General features: G+C 45.7%; 1 protein-coding gene across 3 annotated transcripts in view; it reads right to left on the reverse strand.

The window, feature by feature from the left end:
* Positions 1 to 244: 244 nt before the first annotated feature.
* sema6cb (semaphorin 6Cb) overlaps positions 245 to 27,566 on the reverse strand; it is a 114,111-nt gene continuing 86,789 nt past the window's right edge. For 2 of the 3 annotated variants that reach the window (XM_076280693.1, XM_076280692.1), the window contains 7 exons: positions 27,055 to 27,228; positions 25,846 to 25,983; positions 22,707 to 22,784; positions 17,972 to 18,030; positions 17,438 to 17,488; positions 13,864 to 14,016; positions 245 to 3,913 (listed from right to left, as the gene is read on the reverse strand). In XM_076280693.1, coding sequence (XP_076136808.1) covers positions 2,580 to 3,913; positions 13,864 to 14,016; positions 17,438 to 17,488; positions 17,972 to 18,030; positions 22,707 to 22,784; positions 25,846 to 25,983; positions 27,055 to 27,228 — 1,987 coding nt within the window. In that variant the 3' untranslated portion in view covers positions 245 to 2,579. The remainder of the gene's footprint in view (positions 3,914 to 13,863; positions 14,017 to 17,437; positions 17,489 to 17,971; positions 18,031 to 22,706; positions 22,785 to 25,845; positions 25,984 to 27,054; positions 27,229 to 27,566) is intronic. The other variant, XM_076280694.1, reaches the window with a different exon arrangement.

Here is a 27,566-nt window from a genome sequence, read left to right on the forward strand (position 1 = left end):
TGGCAATGGTTACTGGAACAGATGCTTGTACAATTACATTATTTGACAGAATCCCCTGCAAAATGTTATTGTGTCTGTGTGTGATCATGGGCAACCAACTTGAAATGAGTGGTAACACAATCAACCCATCAAAGGAGGCAACATAATGAAAAGGCTTTAAATTGGTCAACTAAACTACTACATAAACAGCAATCAAACACATGAATCTTAGATCAATTAAAAATAACACTGACACAATGAAAGCTCCAAATGACATTATTTTTATTTACACTGTGCAATAACAAGAAACCTCAATGGTTATAGCAATTAAAATTGACAAAGACTATTCCCTTTCCTTCATTAACCCCTATTTCTGTTCCAATAAGCTACTCTTTATCTCAACAACTAAACACAGTCCTCTTCTTGGTGTAAGGTCATACTGACATGACTATTGTCAGTAATAGGTGTTTCTTTTGTTCTCAATATATTTCTTTAACCATTGTTTTCCCAAATATTATAATTTTTTTTTACTTTGAATGCACATGTGTTATGACTGGCCATCTACAAGCCTGATGAGTATATATGAATGAGAAGTCAGCTTGTGGTGAATTCAAGTGCAGACGAACTGCAGTAATCCAGGCAGTTACAAATACACCATTTTGTTTCACATTTGTATGATAATCTTGAGAACATTTTAGTCAAGAGTACAGTTAAGAGCAATACTCAGAAATTGGTCTGAAAGTGCAATAGTGGAGCACCACATCAATAGGTATTCTTAAGAGCAGAGAATCAAGAAAGTGTGTATGTCTAAGAGAGAAAGATTGAGAGAGAGAGAGAAAAGAGAAATAGACAGGGGGGTGAGAGAGAGAAAGAAAGAGAGATGTAGAGCAAGTATCACATTGAGTTCCACTGCAGGCAGTGTTGGAACACAAGATGTAATGAAACACCTTGATCAGCATTGGTTCCCCTATCAATAGTCTCAGCTGTTGTCTAAGAGCAGTGGAATAAAATAGAAGAAAAGTACAAACACAAACACTACTTTCTGAAGCGAATGCTCCACTACACTACTGGTGCTCTTTGTGTGCTCTACTGCACTACTGTAAAAATATGTGTTTCAACTAAACCGGCAGATTTGAGATCTGGTGAACGCAATGTGAATGCGTGCGAAGGCATCAACAACCCACTCAATGAGAAGGAAAAGCACAGGAGTGGAGCCAAATAGATTAAAATAGAACCTGCAGTCTTAAGCTGGTAGTTGTTAAACCTATTCACACAGTTCAGGGGATATCAAAAAGGCCTAGATAGAAATATAAACCTATGGTACATGTGGCATACAGTATACTGACATTGAAATTTAAAAATAAAAAAAGATAAAACACAAACTGTAGCATCTTCACTTTCATTCATCACCCCCACCCTTTCCCAGAGCACATACCATATTAAATAAGGCACAATTTACACAATTAAACAATTAATATTCGGCTAGTTATTATTCCTATATTTACAACCAATGACTACAAAGTTAATTGCAAGTGATGCAGTCTTCACTAAATTAAACCCAAGGGAGTAATATTTGTTGTGAATGTATGTATGATCTCTGAATTGTTTGCTGATATACCTGTTTTTGCAAAGCTTCTGCTTGGACATACACACATACCAAACACACGTTAGTCAGGGGTAGTTTTAATACTGCATATATGGCCACAGAAGAACATTAGTGGTCTTCCCATGCCTACCTTTTTTGGTCACTGCCCAAATGTTACTAGAAATTGAGAATGCAATACAAATATCCTCAAAATGATGAAGCTTTGCGTAATTAAACGCTTAGACTTAATTTCATGCCATTTCAAGGGAGTTTGTGGTATGGTTATTGCTTATAAATCTCTTGCGTGGTCTTTTTTTTAAGATGGTGCAATATACTAGGTTACTAGGGTTACTAGGGGAGGGGGGTTGTAAAAATGTAAGTTTATTTTGTTCTCAAAATAAGGCAAATAAAGTGTTTCTTTTGAGAAGCTGTAACCCACAGTATAGACATGATACTGTGTTTGATCTGTGTATTGTATACATATATACTGTGTAGATATGAACACACATATACACACACACACACACACACACATGCATATATATATACACGTTATTATAAGAAACAATCACTGATCATCACCTCTACGTCCAACAGAATAGCTGAGCAAAAGCAAAAAGATGAGCAGCATCACAATGGGCCCAAAGCCGCTTGTGTCCAGCAGTTTCCGTGGTGATGCCAGCCCTTACTGTTCAGAGTTGCATTTAAAGCCACAATGAAGACAGTGGCAGCCTAAAAAACAAGGTGATCTTCTGGCAGATGCTATCCCCAGTTTTCCACCCTCTAGAAGCGAATAGCTGAGCAATACCAATATGGTACAAATATATTCAATGGACATAGAGGACAGTGGGTCACGCTCAAGTGTAGAGGCAGCATCCCCGACTGCCAGTTCAAATCTCAATGCTCGTTTGAATATTCTTCTTTTCTTTTTCATTTCCAGTCATGGGATTACACAGATATGTGTGTGCAGTCCTGTTTTTGTTGTTGGCGTTAAAACAAGCTCTCGTGGTTGACCTCAGTAGTTGAACTTGCCCTGCTGGTTGACGGGCGAGGTGGCGGGGATGAAGAGCGGCTTGGGGGGCACGTCGGGCTTGAGCGACGCCGTCCGGCGCACGTTGACGCCGCGGTGGCACTCGGGCTGCTCGCTGTAGCTGTGCTGGCGCATCAGGTAGCTCCCGGGGATGAGTGGGTGGCGCACCTCGCAGCTGCCGCCGATGCCGCCGCCGATGATGCCGCTGCTGCTCCCGGCAGAGTTGATCCGCGCGAGCATGAGCGGGCGCCCGCCCTGGTGGTTGAAGCTGTGCTGGCGGGCCACCATCCCGCCACCGCCCCCGGCCGCCATCTTGGAGGCGGCGATGAGCGAGTGGCGGTGGCCGGGGTGGCGCGAGAGGCGCTCCAGCGTGGACTGCGACGGCGGAGGCAGTGGCATGTCGGGCGGCACGTCCATACGCCGCGTCAGGCTGTCCCGTGGCAGCGTGGACGAGCTGTAGTACGGCGCCGTCTCCGTTTCGGGGATCTGCGGCTGGACGCGGTTGGCGAAGGCCATCTGGCCAGCGTGGGCCGACATGGACGAGGTCATGACCTTGCCGCCCCCGCCCATGCCCCCTGTGGTCACGTTGATCTCGTGGATGTGCTTCAGGAGCTCGTCCAGCGACGTGACGTCCACCACCTTGTGCGGGTAGCCGTGGTACGGCTGCTGGCTCATCATGCGCTCCGTGTTGTGGATCTTGCGCTCCTCCAGATGCATGGAGCCGCCCAGGGCCTGGCCGTTGGACAGCCCGTGTGAGAAGGGGAACACCTGCTGCTGCTGCAGCCCTGAGCTGGGCCTGGAGCCAGGCACGTTGTGCGGCTTGGGCTCCTTGGCGTTGTTGCAGTTCTGGTTCTTTTCCCACTGGTTCTTGAAGGCCTTCATGCTCTTGATGGGCAGCTCCGGCGTCGAGTCGGGTGTCGGCAGCCCAGACAGCTCGGAGCCGTGGTGGTGGTGATGGGGGTGGATGAGGTCGGCCATTCCGTGGTGTCCGTGGTGCCTCCGGGAGGGGTGCTCTTTCCCGTTGCCGAAGAACGAGTTGTAGACTTTGGGCGACGGCACGTCCAGCTTGTCCTCCTTGCTCTGACTCTCCAGCAGACCGTTGAGCTTGGCCAGGCTGCGGAGCGAGAGCGCGTGAGGGATGGACACCTCCGGGTCCTTGGGCAGCCTCTTGGTCTTGCTCGAGTTGTGGTTGCAGTAGCAAGAGACCAGGAAGCCGGACAGGAACGCGCCCAGGACGAACGCCACGAGCACGCAGGCGATGAGGAGGGTGTAGTGGACGCTGTGGTTGGTCTTCTCCACCTCAGGAGGACGGCGCACACCTAGTGCAGAGGAGAAAAACACAGGAGAGGGTTGACCAATGAGTGTAGCCAATGAACACAGACCCCCACACACACACACACAAAGAAAGACTTGACATGTTAAGCAGACTTTAATTAACACCGATCCGTAGACAGACTGCAGGCTCTAACCTAATGGCGGTCTTTCGACAGACACTGGTTCTGGATGCTTAAGCACAGTGCTGTGCAAAAACAATGTGGGCAGCTAAATGGCAGAGATGTTTGAAGTGGACAATTAGCTTCTTGGCTTAATAAATCAACAAATCCTTTTTGCCAGGAGCTTAGCCCCCTGTGTGATTCTGACTGAGGAGGGTGGTGTACGGGTAAGGGCTCCCATGTGAGTAATAAAGCTCTAATTGAGAGCAAGGCTTAAATATTAACAGTAGGCATTGGACATCCTTTCGGAAAGTGCCGCTTCTCATGTGTGACTCATGGCACTAGAGCATCTGGCTCTGTGCACTAGCTAACCAGACAGAGACCATTTGATTGTGACGAAAGAAAAAAAACAAAACAAAAAACTCCTATACCTTGCTTGAACTTGAACGTCAAAGTTATTGTGAAATGTGTTGAAGTGTCGAGGCCTGAGTAGCAAGGATTCTGGGAAAGGGGAAGGAGGAAGGAATGAACCGAAGAGACCTTGGAATATCAAACTATTTGCCTAATGGTATCCGCGCTGAGGAGAGATGTGATAAATGACACCTCTTGCAATCAGGGCTCATTTGCAAGTGTTTCAACCATCTGTAGTGTCAGGTCTCTCTCCTGCCTGCCTAGAAACATGACAGTACAGTCTCGGCGAGATGGATAAATTAGCTGGTGAAGGTGGACGAAATTGCAGGTGTTCCGAATGGGATAATTTCTGCCCATAATGGCAACGCAGGTGAAAGGGCCGCTGAGGGATGATGGGTAACTGCGCTAATGATGATGGCAATAAATGATGAAATGATGAAAGGAAGAGTGGGGAGCGAGCAGCACAAAAGCCTCTTGTCTCTTCGTCAGTTAAAGCTAAATGGGTCATTTGCATCTACAGGAACTCTACGCTGACTTTAAAATTCCATCCAAAATGCGCCAATCCGCTGATCCGAAATGTTTGTAAATGATGAAAGGTCGAGTTGTTTAAACCAATAGGAAGTGCGCTACGAAGAGACATATTTAGTCTCAGCAAATAGGTAGAGAGGGCCCAGAGAGCAGCAGTATGTGGGTGGAGTGCTAGGGTTGGGGGTGGCAATAGGGATTCTTTTACTGCAGCTGTAAGCAGAAACACAATTATGAATCCATAATAAGTCTATGTGTGCTGCACAGAAACAATCTATCTCCAGGCATCAATATAAACACATTAGAGCCCACACAGAGCCCCGCACTTGACTGCTTTTGTTTCGCAATGTTATTTTCTCTCTGACTGTTTATGTAAGCAGAGAGGGAGGGGATGGGGATGGGGGGGGTAAAAATTAACATCAATCAAAGCATTTTTTACCCCCTTGAAGCTGTAGGGAGAGGGAGAAAATGACTAACAATTTGATGGAGAGATTTGTGTGTGTCACAAAGTTGCTGGCGGGAGCTATTCCCAGGGCACACTGCATAACAAATGGTGCTGAGGGGTTACATGAAAAACCCAGGATATTCCATCTTTTTCACGCTGCCTTCGGTGGCGCTATGGAAATCAGACGTCTGTGTAGCGATGAACTGCTGCGGGCGTGCTGAAGCTCACCTGAAGCAGATCTTTTGCTGTGAGAGAAATGATGGGCATTTTTATTTTACAGCCTTGGAGGGGTGTCATGAAGACATATATGGAGACTGCACTAATAACGTCAGGTGAAGGGAACAGTTATGGATGCTGGTGGACAGAGTACAAATATAGGCAATCTCAGTCAGTCCTGTTCTGGGAACTGTCCCAGAGAATATATCACAGTATGCATGTGCAATGCAACACTCTTCAAAAACTCCCGGAGTTCAATCGCAGGGTAGAATGGACGAGTGGAACAACGCACATCCAAATGCCTGAATATGAGATTCATTTGCTGTCTTTGATCATGACAGAATAATGATAATCATGACATCATGACAGAATAATGATAATAAGTGAATGTTCTTCATTAGCATCACTCGTCTGATTCTGAACCTGTGAGCATCATAACTAACCTGTCAAAAACAGCCCTGAAAATCACCCACCACTTCATCACACATGTGTCCATGGTGCTGCATCTTTAATTGCTCACCATCTCCCCGCTCCTTGCAAACTCATTAGCCTTCCCACTGACAAGACGGCGGCCATGTTGATCATTACAATCGTTTTGTGTTGTGAGATGTGGCCATATCTGAGCTTTCAGGCGCCACAGTAAACAAATTAAAAATATGTGCTTAGCATGCAACTGCACACCGCTGTCACACCCAAATGAATCTGCACGCCCAGGAAGCTGAAGTGAGATGGAACTGTGTGGTAGTCAGGGGTGGGACCAGACTAATCGCTGGCGAGGTGTGGGGGGGTGGGACCAGACTAATCGCTGGCGAGGTGTGGGGGGGTGGGAACAGACTAATCGCTGGCGAGGTGTGGGGGGGGGGGGGGTGGGAACAGACTAATCGCTGGCGAGGTGTGGGGGGGTGGGAACAGACTAATCGCTGGCGAGGTGTGAGTGGCTGTTTTATGATGCCCCGAGTACACATGAGTCACCAGCCTCTGTGTGAGGCCCCCAAACCTGGGTCACGGGGGAGTAAGGTGTGTGTGTGTGTGTGGGGGGGGGGGGGGGCTCACACATGGGATGAGTCAAAAGCGGGTGTCTTGGGGGGGTATCACAGAGGGGTGCCCCAACAGGAGGCTCACAAATCATCCCCTAGGACCTGTCAAAATATGTTTGTGCTTCTCGTAAATGACTGAACTGGCGCATGTGGGTGACATATGGTGCCGTGTCCACAGTGAAAACAATACCCACTGACACAGATGATGAATTTGTTCCTGTTTACGGTGAGCGCAAACAGGGCCAAATGTGTTTGATCCAGGCAAAATTAGCGTTGCCATGTGTCACTATGAAGAATTTAGTAGGAAAAGGGGACTTCAGAAAAGTCTGAGACTGTTTCAAATGATTGGAAGAATTACATTTCTGTGATTTTCAAGTCACATACAAAGCGAAACATCCTATGTGTGTCATTATATTACACGTCGTTATTATGTATTTAAACTATTTTCACCAACGGCTTATATAATGAAATTATTAACAATGTCACATAACATATTTTTTCAGCATGCTGTTTGTCTTTGTACAGTGTCTTATTATAGTCCAAATGTGTGAACATAACAGGGACAAACCAATTTGGACATGCATGGATCTGCCAACATGTAAACAAACAGATGGGCTCTAGCGGAACACAAGAGGATGGGAATACAGCAGGATGAGAGAGACGCTGGAGAGAAGAGAGGGAAAGAAAGAGTATGGAAGTGTGTGTGTGTGTGTGTGTGAGAGAGAGAGAGAGAGCGAGTGAAGCGAGACACAGACAAAGGGTGGCACAGTGAGGCAACAATACAACAGAAACGAGCGAGAGCAGGAGTGAGAACGTGCTAAACAGAGAGAAACAAAAAAGAGAGAGACCAAGAAAAGGTGCACAGGTGAGGTAGAAAAGGGATATAAAAAAAGGGACTACCGTGGCACCACAATGAAAGAGGGAGTGATAGTGATACAGAGAAAGAGGTGTAGACAGAAGTTTACAGAGAGAGAGAGAGAAAGAAAGAGAGAGAGAGAGAGTGAGGAAAAGAGAAAGAATGAAAGCAAGTGGAGGGAAAGCGAGGCATGTGCATTATGACTGACAGCCTGTCAGTCTGCTGGGCTAGAAGGCTTTTTGCTCTCTCTCTCTCTCTCTCTCTCTCTCGCTCTCTCTCTCTCTCTCTCTGAAGCAGCTGTGTGGTGTGTCGCTACGCCTCTGCCTCCGCACCGCTCCTCTGCCGCTCCTCTGCTCTCCTTCTCTGGGCTTGTAAGGCGCTCGTCTACCCTGCCAAATACTGATCGCATCCGTGAGGTTAAAAATAGATGCTACTCTGCATTACATAAGCCTGCGAAAAACGCAACAGAAAAACCTGGAGTTGGTTGCTGTCTCTTGCTAATTGGAGACAGGCCATGCGGGGAAAAAAAAGGCTAAGAGAGAGGCTACGGAGTTGTGAGCACTTTTTGTCCAAACTGTGTTAGGTACGTGTGAAAGTGTGGTTTTCTCCACTGTAAACAAAATTCCAATGCAATAATGACTGAAGAACAAGCTGACAACTTACAGTACTTTGTGTGTGTGCGTGTGTGTGAAAGAGAGAAAGTGTGTGTGTGTGTGTCTGTGTATGTTGGTGAGGGGTGTTTTTCCGTGTGTAAAGCATTGGCAGATATTTCAGGTATGCCGACTATGGCAAAGCAACAGGGTGACAAGATGACTGATGATTCTGGTCCTGTGTGTGTATATCTATCCTCAAGTTTCATACCCAGTACCCTAGTGTATTCCATACCCAGTACCCTAGTGTATTCCATACCCAGTACCCTAGTGTATTATATACCCAGTACTCTAGTGTATTTCATACCCAGTACCCTAGTGCAGTGGTTTTCAAAGTGGGGGCCGGGGCCCCCTGGGGGGCCGTGAGGGGGTGCCAGGGGGGCCTCAGCAAGTTGGAAGGAAAAATAAAAGCAACATTTGAAAAATTGAAAATATACCTATTACTATGAGGGTTGTTATATAATGCCATTATAATAATTTGTCGCATATCTGAACATCTGAACATTATATTTTCCATGATAATGACTGGGAATAATAGTAGAGTGATAGCTCTCATATAGCAGAAAGCCTCAAATGCAATTTTTACACACTGTATGCTCCATCGCAAAGTGCTTGTGGCTAAAATAATTATTAGGATTAGCTTAATGTATTTTTACATTTGCCGTAGTATTGTCGATGGGTTTAATAACACATCAAGGGGGTCCTTGGCCAGAACCTAGTGGTATTTGGGGGGCCTTGTCGTGGAAAAGTTTGGGAACCCCTGGCCTAGTGTATCCCATACCCAGTACCCTAGTGTATTCCATACCCAGTAGCCTAGTGTATTATATACCTAGTACCCTAGTGTATTTCATACCCAGTACCCTAGTGTATCCCATACCCAGTACCCTAGTGTATCCCATACCCAGTAGCCTAGTGTATTATATACCCAGTAGCCTAGTGTATTATATACCCAGTACCCTAGTGTATCAGTACCCTAGTGTATTTCATACCCAGTACACTAGTGTATCAGTACCCTAGTGTATTTCATACCCAGTACCCTAGTGTATCAGTACCCTAGTGTATTTCATACTCAGTGCAGTGGTTCTCAAATGGGGGTACGCGTACCCCGGGGGGTACGTGAAGGCACTCCAGGGGGGACGTGAGATTTTAAAATATACATATATTTAAAAAGTAGAATCTATGCAAAAATACTTTAAAAACAATTATTTAACAAATATTTCAGGAAAATATAAGTTCATAAAATTAATTTTATATTTCAGTAGGCTATTCAATTTCATTATCCTAAAAATACCAGGATGGTTTGACCCAACCTGTCACAAGCCACCCGCCATCACCTGTCAATGACTGTCAAAACTCAAACGATGGAGTCGTGGTTGAAGCGTAGCGGTAATTCTTGTGAAAACACGGAGGGACAAGTTGCAAAGAAGGCCAAACCAGGCAAAATTCTGTGCTCTGTTTTAAGTCTTTTTTTCTCAACTAAAAATGCTTTGCGCTGGTTAGGGGGTACTTGGCTGAAAAAATATTTCACAGGGGGTACAACACTGAAAAAAGGTTGGGAACCACTGCCCTAGTGTATCAGTACCCTAGTGTATTCCATACCCAGTACCCTAGTGTATTTCATACCCAGTACCCTAGTGTATTCCATACCCAGTACCCTAGTGTATCTCTGTAGAATTCTTGAGGCTTGCTGACAAATGCATCATTGAACTTATCAGCTGCATACTCAAAGATCCATAGATTTTGATTAGTAGTAAATTTTTTCATTACTTGCAGTTTTTCTTTTTTGGATATTTTTTTCGTACGGTTTCATTTAGTCAGAACTGATGATTTCTCCTCTGTTAACACTGGAAGCATTCGTCATAGAGGGTTCATTTGTCGCAAATGAAGGCATTCCTGAATACTTTAATTAGTTCCCTTTTTCTGCGTCTGAAAGACGCCGCTCTATACGGCTCTCCCTCATTAACAGCCACTTCATTCCATTGTGCGGCAGCTGTGAGTCCAAATTGCTTGCGGTGCGTCAAGCAAGCTGAACTCCCAACTAATGCCCGGAATTTATTTTCAGCTGTGAAGAGGGTGGGTGGGGGTGGTGATGGAGGGTAGGGTGGTATCAACAAATTAACTTAGCCCAAAGATATTCAGCATTCCAATTCTTCAGTATTGGGACACCCCCCCCCCCCCCCCCCCCACACACACACACACAATCCAGCTCCCATACTACTCATGAGCGTGAGTTCACATTAAAATGCCAATCCCCAGAAAAAGAAAAAAAAATTGACAACTGAAATAAGCACAGTGGGTGTAATACTCTGCACAAAGCATGTCTGAGTGTGAGACTGGAGCAAATTAATTAAATCATGATTCTTCTGAAATTAAATCAGCACACTTTTCTCCACTTGAGACGGCTGTCAATTGAGTTCTCTTTGAGCCGTACTGTACCCATGAAAGACACGCTGACTAAACAGGAATCTGTCCTGAGTTTTCACTCAAAACTTTTTTTTTTCTGTTCCGTGCTCGTCTATGTTTGTTATCTTACGCTGTCAGGACATGGTCATTTATCCTGTGATTAAGGACCTTGTTTTGGAGTCTGGCTCGCAGGTTGACATACTATGAAAACATCATATATCACAATATCACACATGCTGCATTTGTTAACCACATTTTTTGTAAGCCATCCTTTTTGCTTTCCTTCCCTGATGTATGTGCCATGCATACACACACTGCTCAGCATGTTATACACACAAGCACGAAGGGAACATTCAACATTCGACTTTGAAGGAAGAGGAGAAACTCCAGAGGTACAGCTGCTCCCTTCCAAAGAACCAAACACACAAGCATTCGTTAAAGAAAGCCCCACTGGCTTGATCATGCATGAGGAAAAGTAAACTGCCATAACCCGTTTCAGCAGGACCAGATCTGGTGCTTCTGGAACCAGGTTTTGAAGACATCTATAAGGGGAGGGGGGGGGGGGCAACAAAACAAATCAAACAAACCAAAAACACTTGCGTGCAGGACACTCATAGAAGCCACTGAACTCAACGGAGGAAAGAACAGCTTTGTTGAAAAAACAGGGAGAGAAGAAGGATTGAACTGAGGAGGAGGCAGGTTATTAGTTCAAAAAACTACAGGCAGGTTAAAGCAGCTGAGGAGAGGGAGACTCCTCTTTGTCCACAGGCATCATGGGAGGAAAACGGAGGAGGGGAGAGAGGCTGGGGGGACAGGGAAAGGACAGTCTGCGTGTACGTGGACCTGTGCACTGTGAGCCAAGGCTTGACTGATAGGGGGACTGCTTGTGAAGACCATGTTGTTGACTTTCTGGGGACAATGTTTATGACTGACTTTATAACTGAGGCCTGGGGGTTTAGTGAGGATGGTATTTGCCTGTGTGCGGATGGTGCTTTGTTTATTTGAGATAAAATAGCCTGCTTCCTGGGATTTTTTTTCTTGTGTTTGTTGTGCGATTCTACGATAAGCTATCTGCTCAGAACCGTTCAACATAAAAGTTGAGGTGGAGAGTTTCAGAAAATAGGAGGAAACACATTTTTCTTCTTGCTCGGAGTTTGAAGAAACAACGTATGAGGTCATGTTCAACTTCCCACGTGCCAGAATTATGCTGGGCAGCGCTTTTTTCTTGGGGGGGGGGGGGGGGGAATGAGCTAGTTTCAGTGACCTTTAATAAATTCACACTGTTAAACGTGCTGTGAGTAAGTGACGGCTTGCTGGCTGTGACATCTGAGAAAAACAACGCCATGATGTATGCGTCACCTAAGGACTCTGACGAGCCATCAAATTAATTTCCTCCATTACATGACTCACTACAAATTACACCAAGATCCATTCCAAAAAAAAAATAGAACACGTGCATGGTGCAGCTGTCAACTTTTTTTTTTACAACTTGTCATTAACGCCGGACTTATGGTTACAGCGCTGATGTCCTGTTGTGTCATACTCTTAAGGGGAGAAGAGGGTGAGGCAGAAAAGCGACGCAGCATCACGAGCACGAGCCAGCGCTTCTCTCCTCTGCCGAGGTATTAATAACCAGTGGAAAACACAGCGGCTCCCCACAGGACTGAAACTGACTTCAAGAGGGAGAAGTTCAACCCGAGTTCATCTGCCGCTCTCCTCGCAGTCTCTTAATGAGTTTTGGAGCGCTGCTAGGTCCGTCCCATTATCAACATGTCTACCTCTACGCTCTCCAGATAAATTATCTCCGTTTGCACGTTTCTTCGGACAACCTTGAATTTGCAAATGACCTGGGAGAGGCTTCTGTGTTTAAAATAGCTGCCGGGGGAGGACTCACACAGTGCACAGGTAGCCCTGACCCAAAGGGGGGGAAAAAAAAAACTCTCCAAGGCTGGACTCAGTGGGTGATCCTGTGCATCCTTACGCACATCTCGATCTGCAAAAATACCATGTGTAGGTTTAAGCTCTGCACTTGTAGAACAGTGAAGTGGATGAAAACCCCTTAATGGAAACATCCCGATTAACCTTAAGTGCACACTTACTGAAATGACACATAACAGACGGATCTATGCCTAAGCGCCTACTGGGGCCTTTATGTAATGCCCTAATGTTATGGCCTCTCAAGAGCACCACCTTTGCTCACTGGATCCCTGAATTAATGTCAATACAAATATACACTTGCTACAAGCTCTGAGAATGGCCTGATGTGGATATTGTGAAGATGAAGAAATCCTATGCTGGTCAGGTATTACCTGTCAAAACATATGGCCCCCCATCCCTGTTTGTGAAGCTTTGCTGTTGTTGTAAGACTATAGAATACACTTTCCTCAATGCCTACTCCTCTATTTCCTGTTATTTGAGTAATATTTGTCCATATCTGAAGATGACCACCCCCCCCCCCCCCCCACCCTCACACACTCTACTAGTGTGATGGGCTTCTTGCTTCGTCCTTTGATTGCATAACACACGCCCGACAGAAATAGATTGCCCCGGCAGAAAGTTTCTATTACTTGGCTTGGACATCTGCTGCCGGGTACGGCGGTTGTTTATTTGCGGCTGGCGTTTTTCATTTGCTTTTGAGCGGCTCATCATGGCTGTGGTAGAGCTCTCTTGGCTTGGCTTGGTGCAAACCCCCCACTCTCCAGATTTATAGACTCTTGGCACAGGAGTGTAGGAACGAGGAGAACGAGGGATCTGTAAACACTCCTCAAGAGAAATGGGGGGAAAAAAACTATCGGCAATGTCCTTTGAACTCCGTACCGGGGGTCATTCAGGGATAACAGTCTGGGGACCACCATTTGAACACAGCATGAGGATGCGCTAAATATATATTATCTTTGCAGTTGTGGAGATAGGATTGTATCGGCGGTTGTTTTGTGGCACGCTCAAATGAATAATACTAAAATAAAACTAATAAGTGAAAATAAGAAGTGGAAATGGCAAGCATTAGCGTCTCTCTCTCTCCCTCTCTTTCTCTCTTGATGTTGCTTAGCGAACATTGAGGGGAAAAACAAGCACAGAGCGTTAGTTCTCAGCTTGACAGTGAGTGGGCAGTGCAAGCTCCAGGCTCGACAGTGCAAATCCAGTACAGCGCAAGAAAGGGACAGGGTCAACTATTGCATCTAGAGGTTGTCTAGATAGGTCTAGAAAGGTCTGCGAAAGGGCAGACGGCGAGAGTCAGACACCGTCTCTCTCTCTCTCTCTCTCTCTCTCCCCCACCTCCCCGGCCTCCTTACCCTCCACACTGATGGCCTCAGAGTCAGGTGAGCCCTGGTCCCCCACTGAAGGGTGCCCCTCAGGCCCTGTACCTTTCTGTGAGTCACCGGGCACCTTGGGAAGGACTGCTGCCTGACTGGTTGTGCTGGCGGTTGTAGTGGGGGTGGTCTTTCCTGTGATTGTGTTGGGGGGAGGAGGGAGGGGGAGGGGGGGGCAACAGAGGAACCAGTCAGTGAAATCCATATGAAAGAACAGTCCCATACAAACCTTCAAACAACCGCCTCAAGGCTGGATCATTTAGCACTGAATTAATGAAAGACATCAATCCCCTGGGTTGGACAAAAAACGCAAAGCTGGGAAGGAAAAGAATTAGTAGTATACAACAGCCTTAGCAACCACTCCAGATACAATTTAGTTCGACAGCATTTGAATTCATATGGATTTTGAAGTTAAATTACAGTAATTAAATAATGAACACAGAAATATCCAGAGCAGCCTACTTGACCTTGACATAGCAGTTAAAACATACATCAATACGAGAAACAGACTAATAAAACCCTCACAATGTAAAGCACTTTGTGGAGAAATGCAATATTTGGCATCAAAGTCAACAGCACATTTCCAAGTACTCCTTATGTTTCTCCCAGAGCAGACACTAAGGACTGCCTTTCTCCAGGCCATCCAGACAGGACTTGGACAAGAACTTGTTCAGCACCTGGCCAGCTGGCGACTACCAAAGGGGCTGCTTTTAAGTGAGTAGAGCTATGCGTTCAGTCCATCGGTCGACCACATAGGTGGAAATATATGTCAGATTTAGATTTCGAAAACACAATTTGATACACCTTACCAGAAGTCTAAATGATCAAGACTTGGGGCACTGTGATGGAGTTTACTACAACTTTCTTCCACTTCCACTGAGAAGAAAAAAACTATTTTTCTACCTCTCAACTCTCACTTCCAGCAGTGTTCTTGAGCCATGTTGCTACCTGGTCTTGGCATTTCACCATGGTGATGGACACTGTGCAGCACTGTTCCAGTATAGAAAAGGTTTCAGGCCACAGTAAATATATTAACAACAAACAACAAATAGAACATTCCATTACATTTACCCGTTTCAGTCTTCCAGCCGGCAAGTTTTGCACTAAATAAATCCTGTCAGAATGCCATCTGTGCCAGGCAAATGAAAGCTACCCACCACAGGGAGGCCAAAGCTGGCACTCTGGACACTAGCTGCAGGGCTATGTTATTAGCCTCATGCATTATTATGATTCCCCAGTTCCTCCTGCTGTAATGGAAGAAAAATCAATGGGAGAGGGGAAAAAAACGTACCCCGAATCCCCCACCCCCCAAACAAAACCAGGCGTCTAAGGCATTTTGTCTCTCTCTTTCTCTCTCTCTCTCTCTCTCTCTCTCTCTCTGCTTTAAGCGTCACATACAGCAATCTCAGTGGGGTAGCCTGCACAAACAATAGGGAGAGTGGAGAGAATGGAGAGAGAGAATGGAGAGAGAGAATGGAGAGAGAGAATGGAGCTGGCTCTCCTCTCCTCCTCCCGCCCGCCCGCCTGTGATGGGGAGCGTTGGCGCTCGGCTGTGGCTGGAGCGCCGTGTGCTGTCTCCACCACGTGGGTGTTGTGGGTTGTCAGTGAGGAAATAATTGCTCCACGGCTCCGAGACGTGCATGGCTTTGTCTTACTGCGGAGAGGAAGAGGGAAAAAAAGCCTCTTCTTCCTGCACCCACAAGCAACACTCCCACCTCTCCGAAGAAAAGAAGAAGGGGGAAAAAAACCCTGAAGAGAGTAAACTCATTTTGGCTCATTTGGAGAGGTGGTGTGTGTGTGTGTGTGTGCGCGTGTGTGTGTGTGTGTGTGTGTGTGTGTGTGTTGAGGGTGTGACAAAAGAGAGACAAATCAAATGAATCTGTGGGAAGGCTCATCAAGCTTCAATTCTCACTGTGCATTTGCCCCCCAGCCACCTCCCACCCCCCCCCCCCCTCCCCCACCACGATCACGCAGCAACCACAAAAGCATGCAGGTATGGAGCCACGTTGCCTGCGAGATCGAGTTTGTCGTAGAGAAGACGGCGTTTTTGCGTGTGGGGAGTTGAGTGGCGTTGCTCCAGATCGAAGAGAGAAGCCGTTTTTTTTTACGAATGCCGTCACGATCTCACAACAACACTAATATGCGCCAGAAATAAACTGTCAACAATCCCACCCCCCCTCCACCCCCTACCCCTTATATGAAATGAAGTGCTTTGTGTTCTGTTTCTTTTTGTTGTTGTTGCTGTTGTTGTTGTTGTTGCTCTTGTTGTTCCTTGAAATATACTGCTCTCATTTCCTCCCTCCCACGAGATTAAAAAGCTATTTTACAGTAAGGCCAGGATTTAACATGGCAATAAACAATCCCAACCATTTCAATATCTTGGCTCTTTGTTGACTAATGCTGTTGATTTAGAAGACATAAATAACGTACAAACCATACATTACTGCTCTGCTTTCCATCACAAAAATATATGGCCGTAATCAGCACCATGCTCACAGAACTCGAGTGAATATTCAATATTTCTGGATGGCTATCGGAGCAAGTAAGCAAAAGTGGACCGCTGCAAGAAGCAGGGGCTTTTTTTTTTTACTCTGGCTTCTGGTCAGAGAGATATGAGAGAGCCCTGTATATTGTAGGGCAGTGAGTCATGGAATCTGACAGGCTCGGAGGTCCGCTCCTAAAAGAGGAATTAGGCGTCTCTCCCGTCCGCACGAAGCTGACAGCCTGTCAGAAAGTCACGCTGGAGCCTGTTGTTGTTTTGGACAATGGGCCGCCAGAGCAGCTGACCTCGCCAACCCCGGGCATGAATGTGCCAACGGTGCAGAAGGACACAATGATAGCCAGATGTTTACACACACACACACACACACACACACACACACACACACACACACACACGCCAACTGAATGACTGTCTGCTGCAATTTGCTGACTTTGCATGGATGTATCCATTCAGTTTGCCTCTAATTATGTGATATTATACACTGGGAGGTTATAAATAAATCTTTTCAGATACCCTACATGTAAGCCTGACTGACTACACCACCCAACACTAAAACAAAAAATAGAAGAAAAAAAAAACAGTGACAATGTGGTCAGCCATTTGGTGTAATAGCTAGTATCGATCTTGTGCTGCGGTACACAAATACATTTTGTGAGGCATTTCAGAGGCACAAGTTCAGCAGATTGAATTATCCCGTCCAGTGTCAGGCTGTGCGAAGATTGCCCTGCAACAGAAGCTAATGTATGGGACCCAGTACATCTGTCACTTAGGCAATTCCCCTTATCAGCCTGCCACCAAAGCATGACATATAACAGCAATATGTATCCCATTACCAGACCAGATAACACAGACAAGCTGATTTTAAAAGCAAAATTCCCAGCAAAGTGGAGAAGCGCGACAATTCAGTGCCGTGGATACAGAAACCCCAAATGCTCACCGTCTGCATTTTGATCGTCGTAATATGACAAACACGAGTCATAAATACCACGACAACTAAACAAAAGGAGAGAGGAGGACAACGGGCGGAAAAAGCACCTTTTTGTTTTTCCTTACCATAAGCAGAGTCCACTACGGTGTTCTGCCTCCGCGTGGTGGCCAAAACGTCTGCGGAGAGGGGGAGAGAGAAACAAAGGGTGAGGGAGAAAAGATGCATTATCTGTGACTAAACAGACCAATCAATTCATACAGTGGGTGATTTCAAATGGCATCAAAGAGCTAAGCAGCCCATTAAATCCTTGAACAATGAGTATTTATAACACATACTCATTTATGATGCCATTTAGTGCACTGTACAGTTATACAACGCCAAAAGCCTAAAGCCATGAATCTAGGCACGCGCCACTGTCATTCATAAAGCACTCCAATAACAGCTCCTCTAGATTATAGATGTTTCTGTGCAGTGTTTGGAGTTTGGAGCAGCTGCAGTTGTGTCTGGACTAGCACATTATTTTTGGAGGTCACAAAAGCACTTGATGGTGTTGGTGTTGGTTCTGTTCTAAAGCAGCCTTCATCTAAGCGTGAGGGCAGGGCTATTGGGCACAAGGGTGGTAGCAAGCCCATCACTGAACACAACTGATCTTAACTCACCATGACAACTGTCTGGATACTGCGTGTAACCACTCTCCACATCCTGGTCAAACCCTTGCCTTAGGAACAACACAAGAGAAGTAAATCAAACGTTACAAAAGAAAACACACATTCATATTTCAACACAGTTTGAAGGTGGTGGTGTTGTTGTAGGGTTAACTTGACATTCTCTTAAAGCCTTAAGAGAGATGCATGAAGCAATGTCAAAGGCAGTTTGGTGTTAAAGACAACACAGAATGTGTGTTCTCACACAGATAACACGGCATAGAGGATGAGTGGCTGTCAGGCAGAATACACTGACAATATTATTTGTCACCATTTCCAACTTGGGGCACAGTACAAACATATAAGCAAAGGTCTACTACCAAATGCATATGATACAAGAGGCTTTTGACAGGTTGAGGCTATAAGAGTTAGGCACTGAGAACCATTCAGAAGTATTCCACAGCCACAAGCCATCGTTATTCTCAGCAAAACCGATAACAATTATCTACTTTCTGCCATGAGTTGGACCTGAGAATTAGCCTAACCCATGAAAACTGTCAGATCAGCCGCCATCTCGCTCCAATTTCAGTGCTTCCTTTTTTTAAATGCTTTGTTCTTGAGACGTCAGCTAGCAACAGATGACGTATGCTCCATCACACATGCACACACACACACACACACACACACACCCTGTCACTCATGAGGTCAATAGCACAGAAACACAAAAGATAAGCTGAGCTGATGCTCAGAGAAAGAAAGAGAGAGAGACATAAAGATCTGCATTCATAACTGACTCCATCTAGGACTAATGGAAACACAAACACGGCACTTTTCAGAAGCGAGCTGACAGCATAACATCAGCCTGTCAACACAGGAGAGGTAAATCAACCTAATTATTTGTGCCACCCAAAGCACTTTACTCATTCGGTCCTAAACACAGATGCGGCTTATTCTATTTTTAACACCCCCTCTGCATAGTCAATTCCCTTGCCAGTCAGCCACCTCGAACTGAAATGATTTTGGCTGGCCAGTTCCATTAACCTGTGCACAGAGAGAAAAGGGCCGGCCGGCACTTAGAAGGCACACGAGCAGGGTGCTATTTATTATTCAGATGCTCCACAGCCATAGAGCAGCACCCTCGCACTGCAAAATCAACTAGAGTGACTCTGGGAGAACAGAGTGTTCAAATCAATGCATGTCCCCCTTACTCCCCTGACATATGAAAACACCACCGCTAGTGTGTTTTTGAACTGTCTGCTATACGATTACAAATAAGGAAGTACAGCACAACTGCGCTTGATATGTAATGTGTATAATATACAGTGCCTATAAAAAGTATTTACCTTCCCTGGATATGTTGCATTTTACTACTTTTCTAAATGGAATCTTGATCAATTTAATTTGGTCCTTTCTTACAATAATTTACAAAAATCCCCTCTTTAATGTCAAAGTGAAAGCAGATTTCTACAAAGCAATGTTTTCAAATTCAAATCCCCCTTCAATTCAACATTTAGTAGGTGAACCTTTGGCCGCAATTAAAGCATGGAGTCGGTGTGGATACGTTTCAATTAGGCTTGCAAATCTGGGTTCTGGATTACTTCATTTTTCTTTGCAAAACTGCTCAAGCTCTGTCAGGTTGAAACGGCCCTTTTTATGTCCAGCCACAGATTTTCTACAGGATTGAGGTCTGGGCTTTGACTCGGCCACTCCAGAACATTCACCTTGTTGTCTTTCAACCATTTCTTCTTAGTTTTCGCAATGTTTGGTGTCCGCAAAACACAACTTCTAGTCTGATGGCCCAAAAAGCTCAACTTTGGTCTCATCAGACCGAAAAACCTTCCATTTGATCTTGGAGTCTCCCACATGTATTTGTGGAAACTTTTGTCGAGATTTGCTATCACCCATAGAGCTTTGACTGGTGAAGAACTTGGGGAAGAACTCCAGGGGATGTTCAGTGACTTGAATTTTTTTTTGTATCCATCCCCTCACTTATGCTTTTCAATACCCTTTTCTATGAGTTTCTATGAGTCACTTTATTTATGCAATTGCTTATTTTACATTATATCTTTAAATTAATTAACATTATTTTGTAGAAATTTGCTTTCACTTTGACATTAAAGTGGGGCTTTTTGTTAATTACTGTATAGTAAAAAAGGCCAAATGAAATTGATCAACATTCCATTTATAAAAGCAGTAAAAGTAAAAATATCCAAGGGGGTGAATACTTTTTTTATAGGCACTGTACCAAACATGGTGTTGTTAGATAGTGTTTTTGGGGACGTATGGGGATATAAATATTCTAGATATTCATGCCTAGATATCCATGTCTAGAGCAGGCTGTAGGTTATACATGCACATGACATACGTGTGCTCTTCAAAGAACGTTGAGTGGCTTTTATTTTTTTATTTAACATGATGAGTGTGGTATTTTGAAGAGACAGTCTGGCACTGGGGGCAGGGCTGTTGACCAAATCAACTGAGTGGACGTAAACATGAGAAGGAGGAAGGACGTGCACACTTGTGAGACACACACAGTCCCTCTAAGGGCCATCTGAACTTCAGACCACACATGGTAAGATGAAAAAGAATTGCTCGATAACTGGAGCCTTCTTGTGTTTGACTGGGAGATGCTCTAAACTTCAAATCAAAGGTTTTCTTGTTTCTGTTCTGCAGGGCGAGTACAAAGCAGCGCAGAACAAAGAGGAAAACAGACAGACACAAGGGGGGGGGGGGTGCGGAGAACTGGTGTGTTACAAAGAGTTAGAGAGGCTGTGAGCTTGGCTAGCGAGCGAGAAACTCAGGTACAGGAAACCAAACTGAGGGTCTCACCTACCGGTCACCCCCCTCAGTGGCCGGCAGTAAACACACTCCACCTCCACCCAGCCCTGCGCCACGTCACCGGCCGGTCAGCCTACCCAGCCCAGGAGCACATTAGTGCTGTTATGAGCCGCTGAGCCACGCCGGGGCAGGGCGTTTCACACCATCTCTACCCCCACTACAGCCCCAACCAGAGGCCACGGAGAGCAGGCGAGGAGGCCACTGAGCTCAACATTTCTCCTGCCGGCCGCAGCTCAGCCAGCTTGGCATTGGGAGTTTGGCCCTGCTAGTATTCTACCTGCTTCTGTTCAGTGGCGGTCTGGTCCGATGCGACACGTTTGGTGGTGGTGCGGTGTGGAGGGAGAGGGAGAGAGAGAGAGGGAGGGAGGGAGAGAGAGGGAGGGAGGGAGGGAAGGTGGGAGGAGAAGGGTAATAATTCATTCAAATCTGTTTGGTACACTCATTTCATCCCCCGCCTCGGAAAACAGACCTGCTCCATCTCGGGAGTGCAGTGCATTTCACGGCAAGGTTTTACAGTCAATTCCCGGGCTCTGATTTTCAACAGAAAAAAGCCAATGAAATGGATTTATAGGTGTGCTGAAACAATGCTTTTCAAAGTAAGGCCCAGAGTATTATCCAGCAATTGGGAGAAGAATAGCACAGTTATCCCTCTCAGAGGCAGAGCAACTAGGGAGAGAAGTACACAAGGCCTGGTGGAAAGCCTCACAGCCAAACACTAAATCTGAAATAGAATGAGAGAACGAGAGAGACAAGGGGAGAGAGAGAGAGAGAGAGAAATATACAGAGAGAGAGAGAGCGCAAAGGGGGATTGATTGGCCTTTACCTTGCACAATCTCAGAGTTGTGAGCTGCTGTCTGATCGATAGTTCTGAGTGTCAAATGGCTTCTTTCCAGTTCATATGAATGAATAAATAAATTATATGCAGGTCAGTGGGGATCGATACAGCAGCTCCCCCTCTGTAAACACACCAGACTGAGGTGCCCGGCTCTAATTTCCATGCGATTGCACACGTGATGAATGTTTGCCACTCATAGGCAAACAAGATGGACAGCCAAGATGGACGACCATAAAGCTCTGCAGAAATAGCCCCGCAGAGCCACCAATCTAAAGCTCTTTTCTCTCTCTACACTCTAGCTTTCTGACAGCGCACACCCGTCATCATTTACAAGACCTACGCTCCCAGCTCGCAGATGCAATCTTTTCCATTTTCTCAGTTCAAAGCAAATCAATTTGTTAATTAACTGATCAAACTAATTGTATGTACTATTGGCTGTTTCACTATAAATCAACACTTTTATTTCTACTCTTATGTGAACTATTGTTATTTTGTTTTGTCATTTTGAATAAAAATGTCTGATAAATGTTATTACCACAACCATAACCATCACCACAACCATTACCATACCACATGAATGGATGAGTGCTTTAAACGCCAGTACTGTGCAGTATTGTACAGATGGAAGATAGCTTTCTTCTCATATAGCTGAGACCATTAGACTAGATTAGATTTAGACCACTGGATGTGTCTCATCATGCATGCCATTTTGTGTGTGTTTGTAACAACGTGTGACAGAATGTGTGTGTGTGTCTGTGGATTTGTGCATGCTGGAGTGTGTGTGTGTGTGTCTGTGGATCTGTGCATGCTGGAGTGTGTGTGTGTGTCTGTGGATCTGTGCATGCTGGAGTGTGTCTGTGCCTGTGGATTTGTGAGTGAACGACTGGACATATGATGTGCATATTTGTGTCTGTGTGAGTCAGTAGAGAAAACGGCAGCAGGGTTTGCGTGCATATGGATTTGTCCAAGTCTGTGTGTGTGTCTCTCTGTCTCTCTCTCTGTGTGTGTGTGCGTGTGCGTGTGTGTGTGTGTGTGTGTGTGTTTGTGTGTGTGTGTGTGTGTGTGAGCGCAACTCACTTGATTCCAGGCGCCACGGTGGCGCACAGCCCCATCTTCAGCCAGATGCAGTAGGGGTCTCGTGAGGACAGGCAGCTCCTGAAAGACAGACAGAGAAGAGAAGAGCAGAGAGAGAGGGAGAGAGATAGAGAGAGAGAGGGAGAGAGAGACGGACTTGTAAACTTTCACCAGATGTGATGTGGCGGGGAGCTTGGCTCCCCCTCCTCTGCTGACCCATTAACAGCACTACACTACAGATGCTGCTGCCACTGCCAAGAAACAACAGAGCGACCCGGCCAGTTGCACTGTTTGGACAGCACACACAGGACGCCACGAGTCGACTTTTCCTAACGGGAGGAAGGGACTGGAAGCAGGCGCTCGGCTTGGGGGATGCCAAAAGAGAGAGAGAATGAATGAGAGGGGGAGGGGAAGTGATGGAGGGGAGGGGGGGGGGGCTGTAGGTTTGCCTCCACCACACTTCTTACTGGGTGGCTGACGAGTGGGGGGTGTTCTATTCAAGGCAGGTCCACATAGAAAATGTAGGTCAAATGCAAGTACTTTTCACCGCTCCATTTTGCCTATTAAATAAAATCTCTGTTTTAGGGGAGAAATGAATTCTGTGTCTAAACAAAAGTTTAAAAGTTTAGCTGTAAGTTCTGCAAGCACACAGCTACATTAAAAACACAAATTACATATCTCGTTTAGTGTGCATCTTTTACAGTCAGAGGTTATGTTTATTATCATGGAACCTTCTGGAGCCTCAGGCTCCATCCCATCCGACTAAGAAGCCAAGCCACAGATCCTTCAGCTGAGGAAGTGCTGGAGAAGGAGGAAGTCTTTACAGGTTGGCATCAAACAGAAACACTTTCATGTGTTAATTAATGACAAGTTCTAATTATTCCTGCTTCTCTTTGACACTGTCAGAGCTCCTGTTGAATGCAATTGGACGAGTATCGGCTCTGTAGCGCACGTGCTTCCTTGTTTATCGCATCAGATCACTTCAATAATGATCAAAAACTCCATGGAAATTATGTTTAATAATTAAAAAGGAATCAATACCAGAGATCTCACTGTAAAGATTTACTTGGTGACATTTTCATTTTTCCATGCTCTGTTGATGGGATTAATTAATGGCGGGGTATCGGAGGAGACAGGGAAACCGTGTCCACTAATCTGTACTGCTGGGGGAAAACACTGGTTTGGATCATCTCCCTCTCACTTCTGCTCTGGACATCTTGTGGCTCTTAATAACAGAGCCCAGTTCTGAACCATTTTCCATCCCCATGAGCCAGATAAAACGCGTCTTCTTTCAACTGTCTGTCATTTGAGTCAATGTGATCATCAGAATTCTGCCTGAATCCAACAGGTCTCTAGAGAGAGGGGGGGGGGGGGGGGGGGCACTGCCTGAGCGGATGAATTAAACATAACACAGACAAACACGAGTGGCTAAGTGCAACAGGCCGTCTGAAAAGACAACCCTGACCAGATATATTAACCAAGGCTACTGGCCAGAGCATTGCCATGGCACTAGCCACTAGGGTCAAGCTGGGATACTGACTGGTAGCAGTCAGCGATTACAACTTACTGTCGCAGTTGATAACATATTGTACATCTGCATTATGCTGAAGTGTTTTTCAATTCTCCAACTTCACATGACCAAGCCAATCAAAGGGAAGGGGCTAAGCACTCGACCGATAGGTCTCCCTTACATACTTCATGACAGTAATCCACTGGTGTAGGTTCATGAAATATGTCAAGTGTAGATATACAGTACAGTAGTGTAGATAGTGCCGTGAAGCCAAGATGAAAAAGAGTAACCAATTGAATGATCTTCCACCATCACTTCTAAATCCTCAATAAGGACATGTATCAAAAAGTGATAAATACAGACTGAAGACTAGGCAGGGGAGAGAGGAAGGGAGCAGAAGGAGCTACATGGAGTGTGATTTGGTTCATGTCAGACAAACTGTGAAGCTGGATCAAACTCGAGCAGAGGAGTTTGACATCTAAGTGTGAAGTGATTAGTGGCTCTGTAATCCGTTAGCGCGCAGCAGCAGCAGCAGAAGTGGTACGATTCTCTGAGACGGGATTTTCAGGCTTGCATAAGTAGAAATGAGTCCCTTTTCATACCCCCCCCCCCCCCCCATCCACAGTGAAAGAAACACAGCAAGGAGAATAGAGAGGAACGGAGAAAAGAGAAGAGAAGAAAAAAGAAAAACGCTGGAAGAAAAGGAGCGAAGAAAAAAAAAGAAATCTGGTCGCAGTTGGCTTCCCTCCAATCAGATGGCTCCACTTTGTGTAAGCGCTGCTGGTGCTCCTCCAAGCCCGTGCAGTGGGTCTCTCATGCTATGGGAGATGTGTGGCCCCAGTCGGATAAACTAATCACTGCTGGGTAAGGGGTGAAGAACTCGGGGCAAATGACTATAAATATACCCCACCAGGCAGGGCAGAACTGGATTGCAGTCTTCCAGGGCTATATTTTGGCACATGCTAACTCCAATAACTGGACCCCCAGAGGGAAAGATGGACCTCGATTCGTCACACCTTCCAGAGGCAGATATCCATATTATGTGCATATCATCTGTTCAGATCCTGAGTCACCTTCAATTGGTTTGATGTGTGTGCATGTCTGCCAGATCTGTTTGTGGCAATATCTGCAAAGAATCAAGACTGTGCTCTCTGTCAGTTCTTGTTTTCTTGATGCTAGAATATGCAAACAAAATGTTTATCCAGCCTTCACTATATCTAAAAAAAGAAAAGGAACTGTCTGCATTCTGTCTCACTTCTCTGGCAGTACTCATTTGAATGCAGTTTATCACCTGTCTGCAGCATTTCCAGGACATGCATTCACTGGATTGTGTTCATATTTTTAGCTCAGATCAGCATTAACTGTCTGCATTGTTACATTTTAAATACACCCTGTGTGTATTAATTTCAATTCAGTATTCACCAGTATTTTTTTACTTAAAAAAAAAAAAAAAAAAATCATATCAGATTAAGGGAACACTTTAGTTCAGTATGTAAAATTGCGTTAAACAATTACTGAACATAATCATACATTTTAGTTACCAGAGTGTCAACAGACAGTTTTGTTGATAATCTGAGCATCTGTAGACGAATGTTGGTGGTCAGCAGTCACCACGTTGGTGTGTGTACTCACGTCCTGCAGGAGCCGTAGTGGGCACAGCGGCTGAGTGGCACGCGCACCACGCAGCTGGAGAAGGCCACGAAGAGGGCATGGTGGTCCTTGTCCAGCTCCAGGCCGAGCACGCGCCGGTCCTCCCCGCGGACGTTACACCTGCACAGGGCAGTACAGCAGACGAGCACCAGTCAGATGGGACACACACACACACACACACATACCTGCACAGGGCAGTACAGCAGACGAGCACCAGTCAGATGGGACACACACATACACACACACCTGCACAGGGCAGTACAGCAGACGAGCACCAGTCAGATGGGACACACACACACACACACACATACCTGCACAGGGCAGTACAGCAGACGAGCACCAGTCAGATGGGACACACACATACACACACACCTGCACAGGGCAGTACAGCAGACGAGCACCAGTCAGATGGGACACACACACACACACACACCTGCACGGAGCTCACTCAAGCACCAGTCAGATAGGACACACACACACACACCTACACAGAGCTCACTCGAGCACCAGTCAGATAGGACACACACACACACACCTGCACAGTGCTCACTCGACCACCAGTCAGATAGGACACACACACACACCTGCACAGAGCTCACTCGACCACCAGTCAGATAGGACACACACACACACCTGCACAGAGCTCACTCAACCACCAGTCAGATAGGACACACACACACACACACCTGCATAGAGCTCACTCAACAGCAATCAGATGATGATTCTTGGATTTGGTTACAGGACAAATGTACCATTTAATCTATGGTGTGTTCATCATTCGGAATTAGGGCATCAATTAGACCATACAGACTGCTAAAAGGCACTGTAGAGGAGGCAATGTTTGAGTTTGTATCATGTGTTTCACTTTAGGGCTTGAACCAATGTCCCAGTTTGACCCAGGCATGTTTTCGTCCTCAAATGAAGATGTCAACTGTCTTGTTAATTTATCTTAAAAAGATGTTAAAAGTAACTTTGACTAATACATTTTAGATTTCCTTTCTAATCAGCAAAGACAATGGAACCCTAATCAAACACTCCTGCCGCAGACAGGTAAATTAGTGACGCTCAGCAGCTCCTATTTAAATACCCCTTGTCTTATTTGGCACCTGACACGGCTCACTGCGAGCTACGCATTACACACACATACATGAATTTGTGTGTGTGTGTGTGTGTGTGTGGTGGGGCACTCACTTAGCTGGGTTGTAAACGTCGATGTCCTCCAGGACCTGCGTGCTGAAGGAGGCGTTGGCGTGCGTGCTGGCCAGCACCTTCAGCACGCGCCCGTCCTCCGAGCCCAGGAACAGCACCGTGTGGTTCTTATATGGCCCGGCCGAGGTGTCCACGGCCAACTGGGTCAGCTTGAACCTACACACACACACACACACACACACACACACACGTACACATGTACACAGACACACACACACATACACACATGGACACACACATGTACACACACACACACACGGACACACACATGCACACACACACACACACACATACACAGACAGACACGCCATAGGGAAGAGAGAGGTTTGGAATTTTGGTGAGAGGGATTTCTGCATGTTCGAAAGCAACGACAAAAGCTTTTGTACTGCCTTTCTCAGGCTGACTCTCAGACTTCACAGCCAGTTCATTGTCTCTGTGGGATATAAATGGGTTTAGTGTAAGAGAGAGTGTGTGTGTATGTGTGTGTGTGTGTG

The sequence above is a fragment of the Alosa pseudoharengus genome, unplaced genomic scaffold (assembly GCF_046254945.1).
Source record: "Alosa pseudoharengus isolate Yale_2024_CS ecotype anadromous, Long Island Sound unplaced genomic scaffold, YU_APseudo_1.1 YU_APseudo_1.1_scf_12, whole genome shotgun sequence".
In the NCBI taxonomy this organism is placed as follows: Eukaryota; Metazoa; Chordata; class Actinopteri; order Clupeiformes; family Clupeidae; genus Alosa; species Alosa pseudoharengus.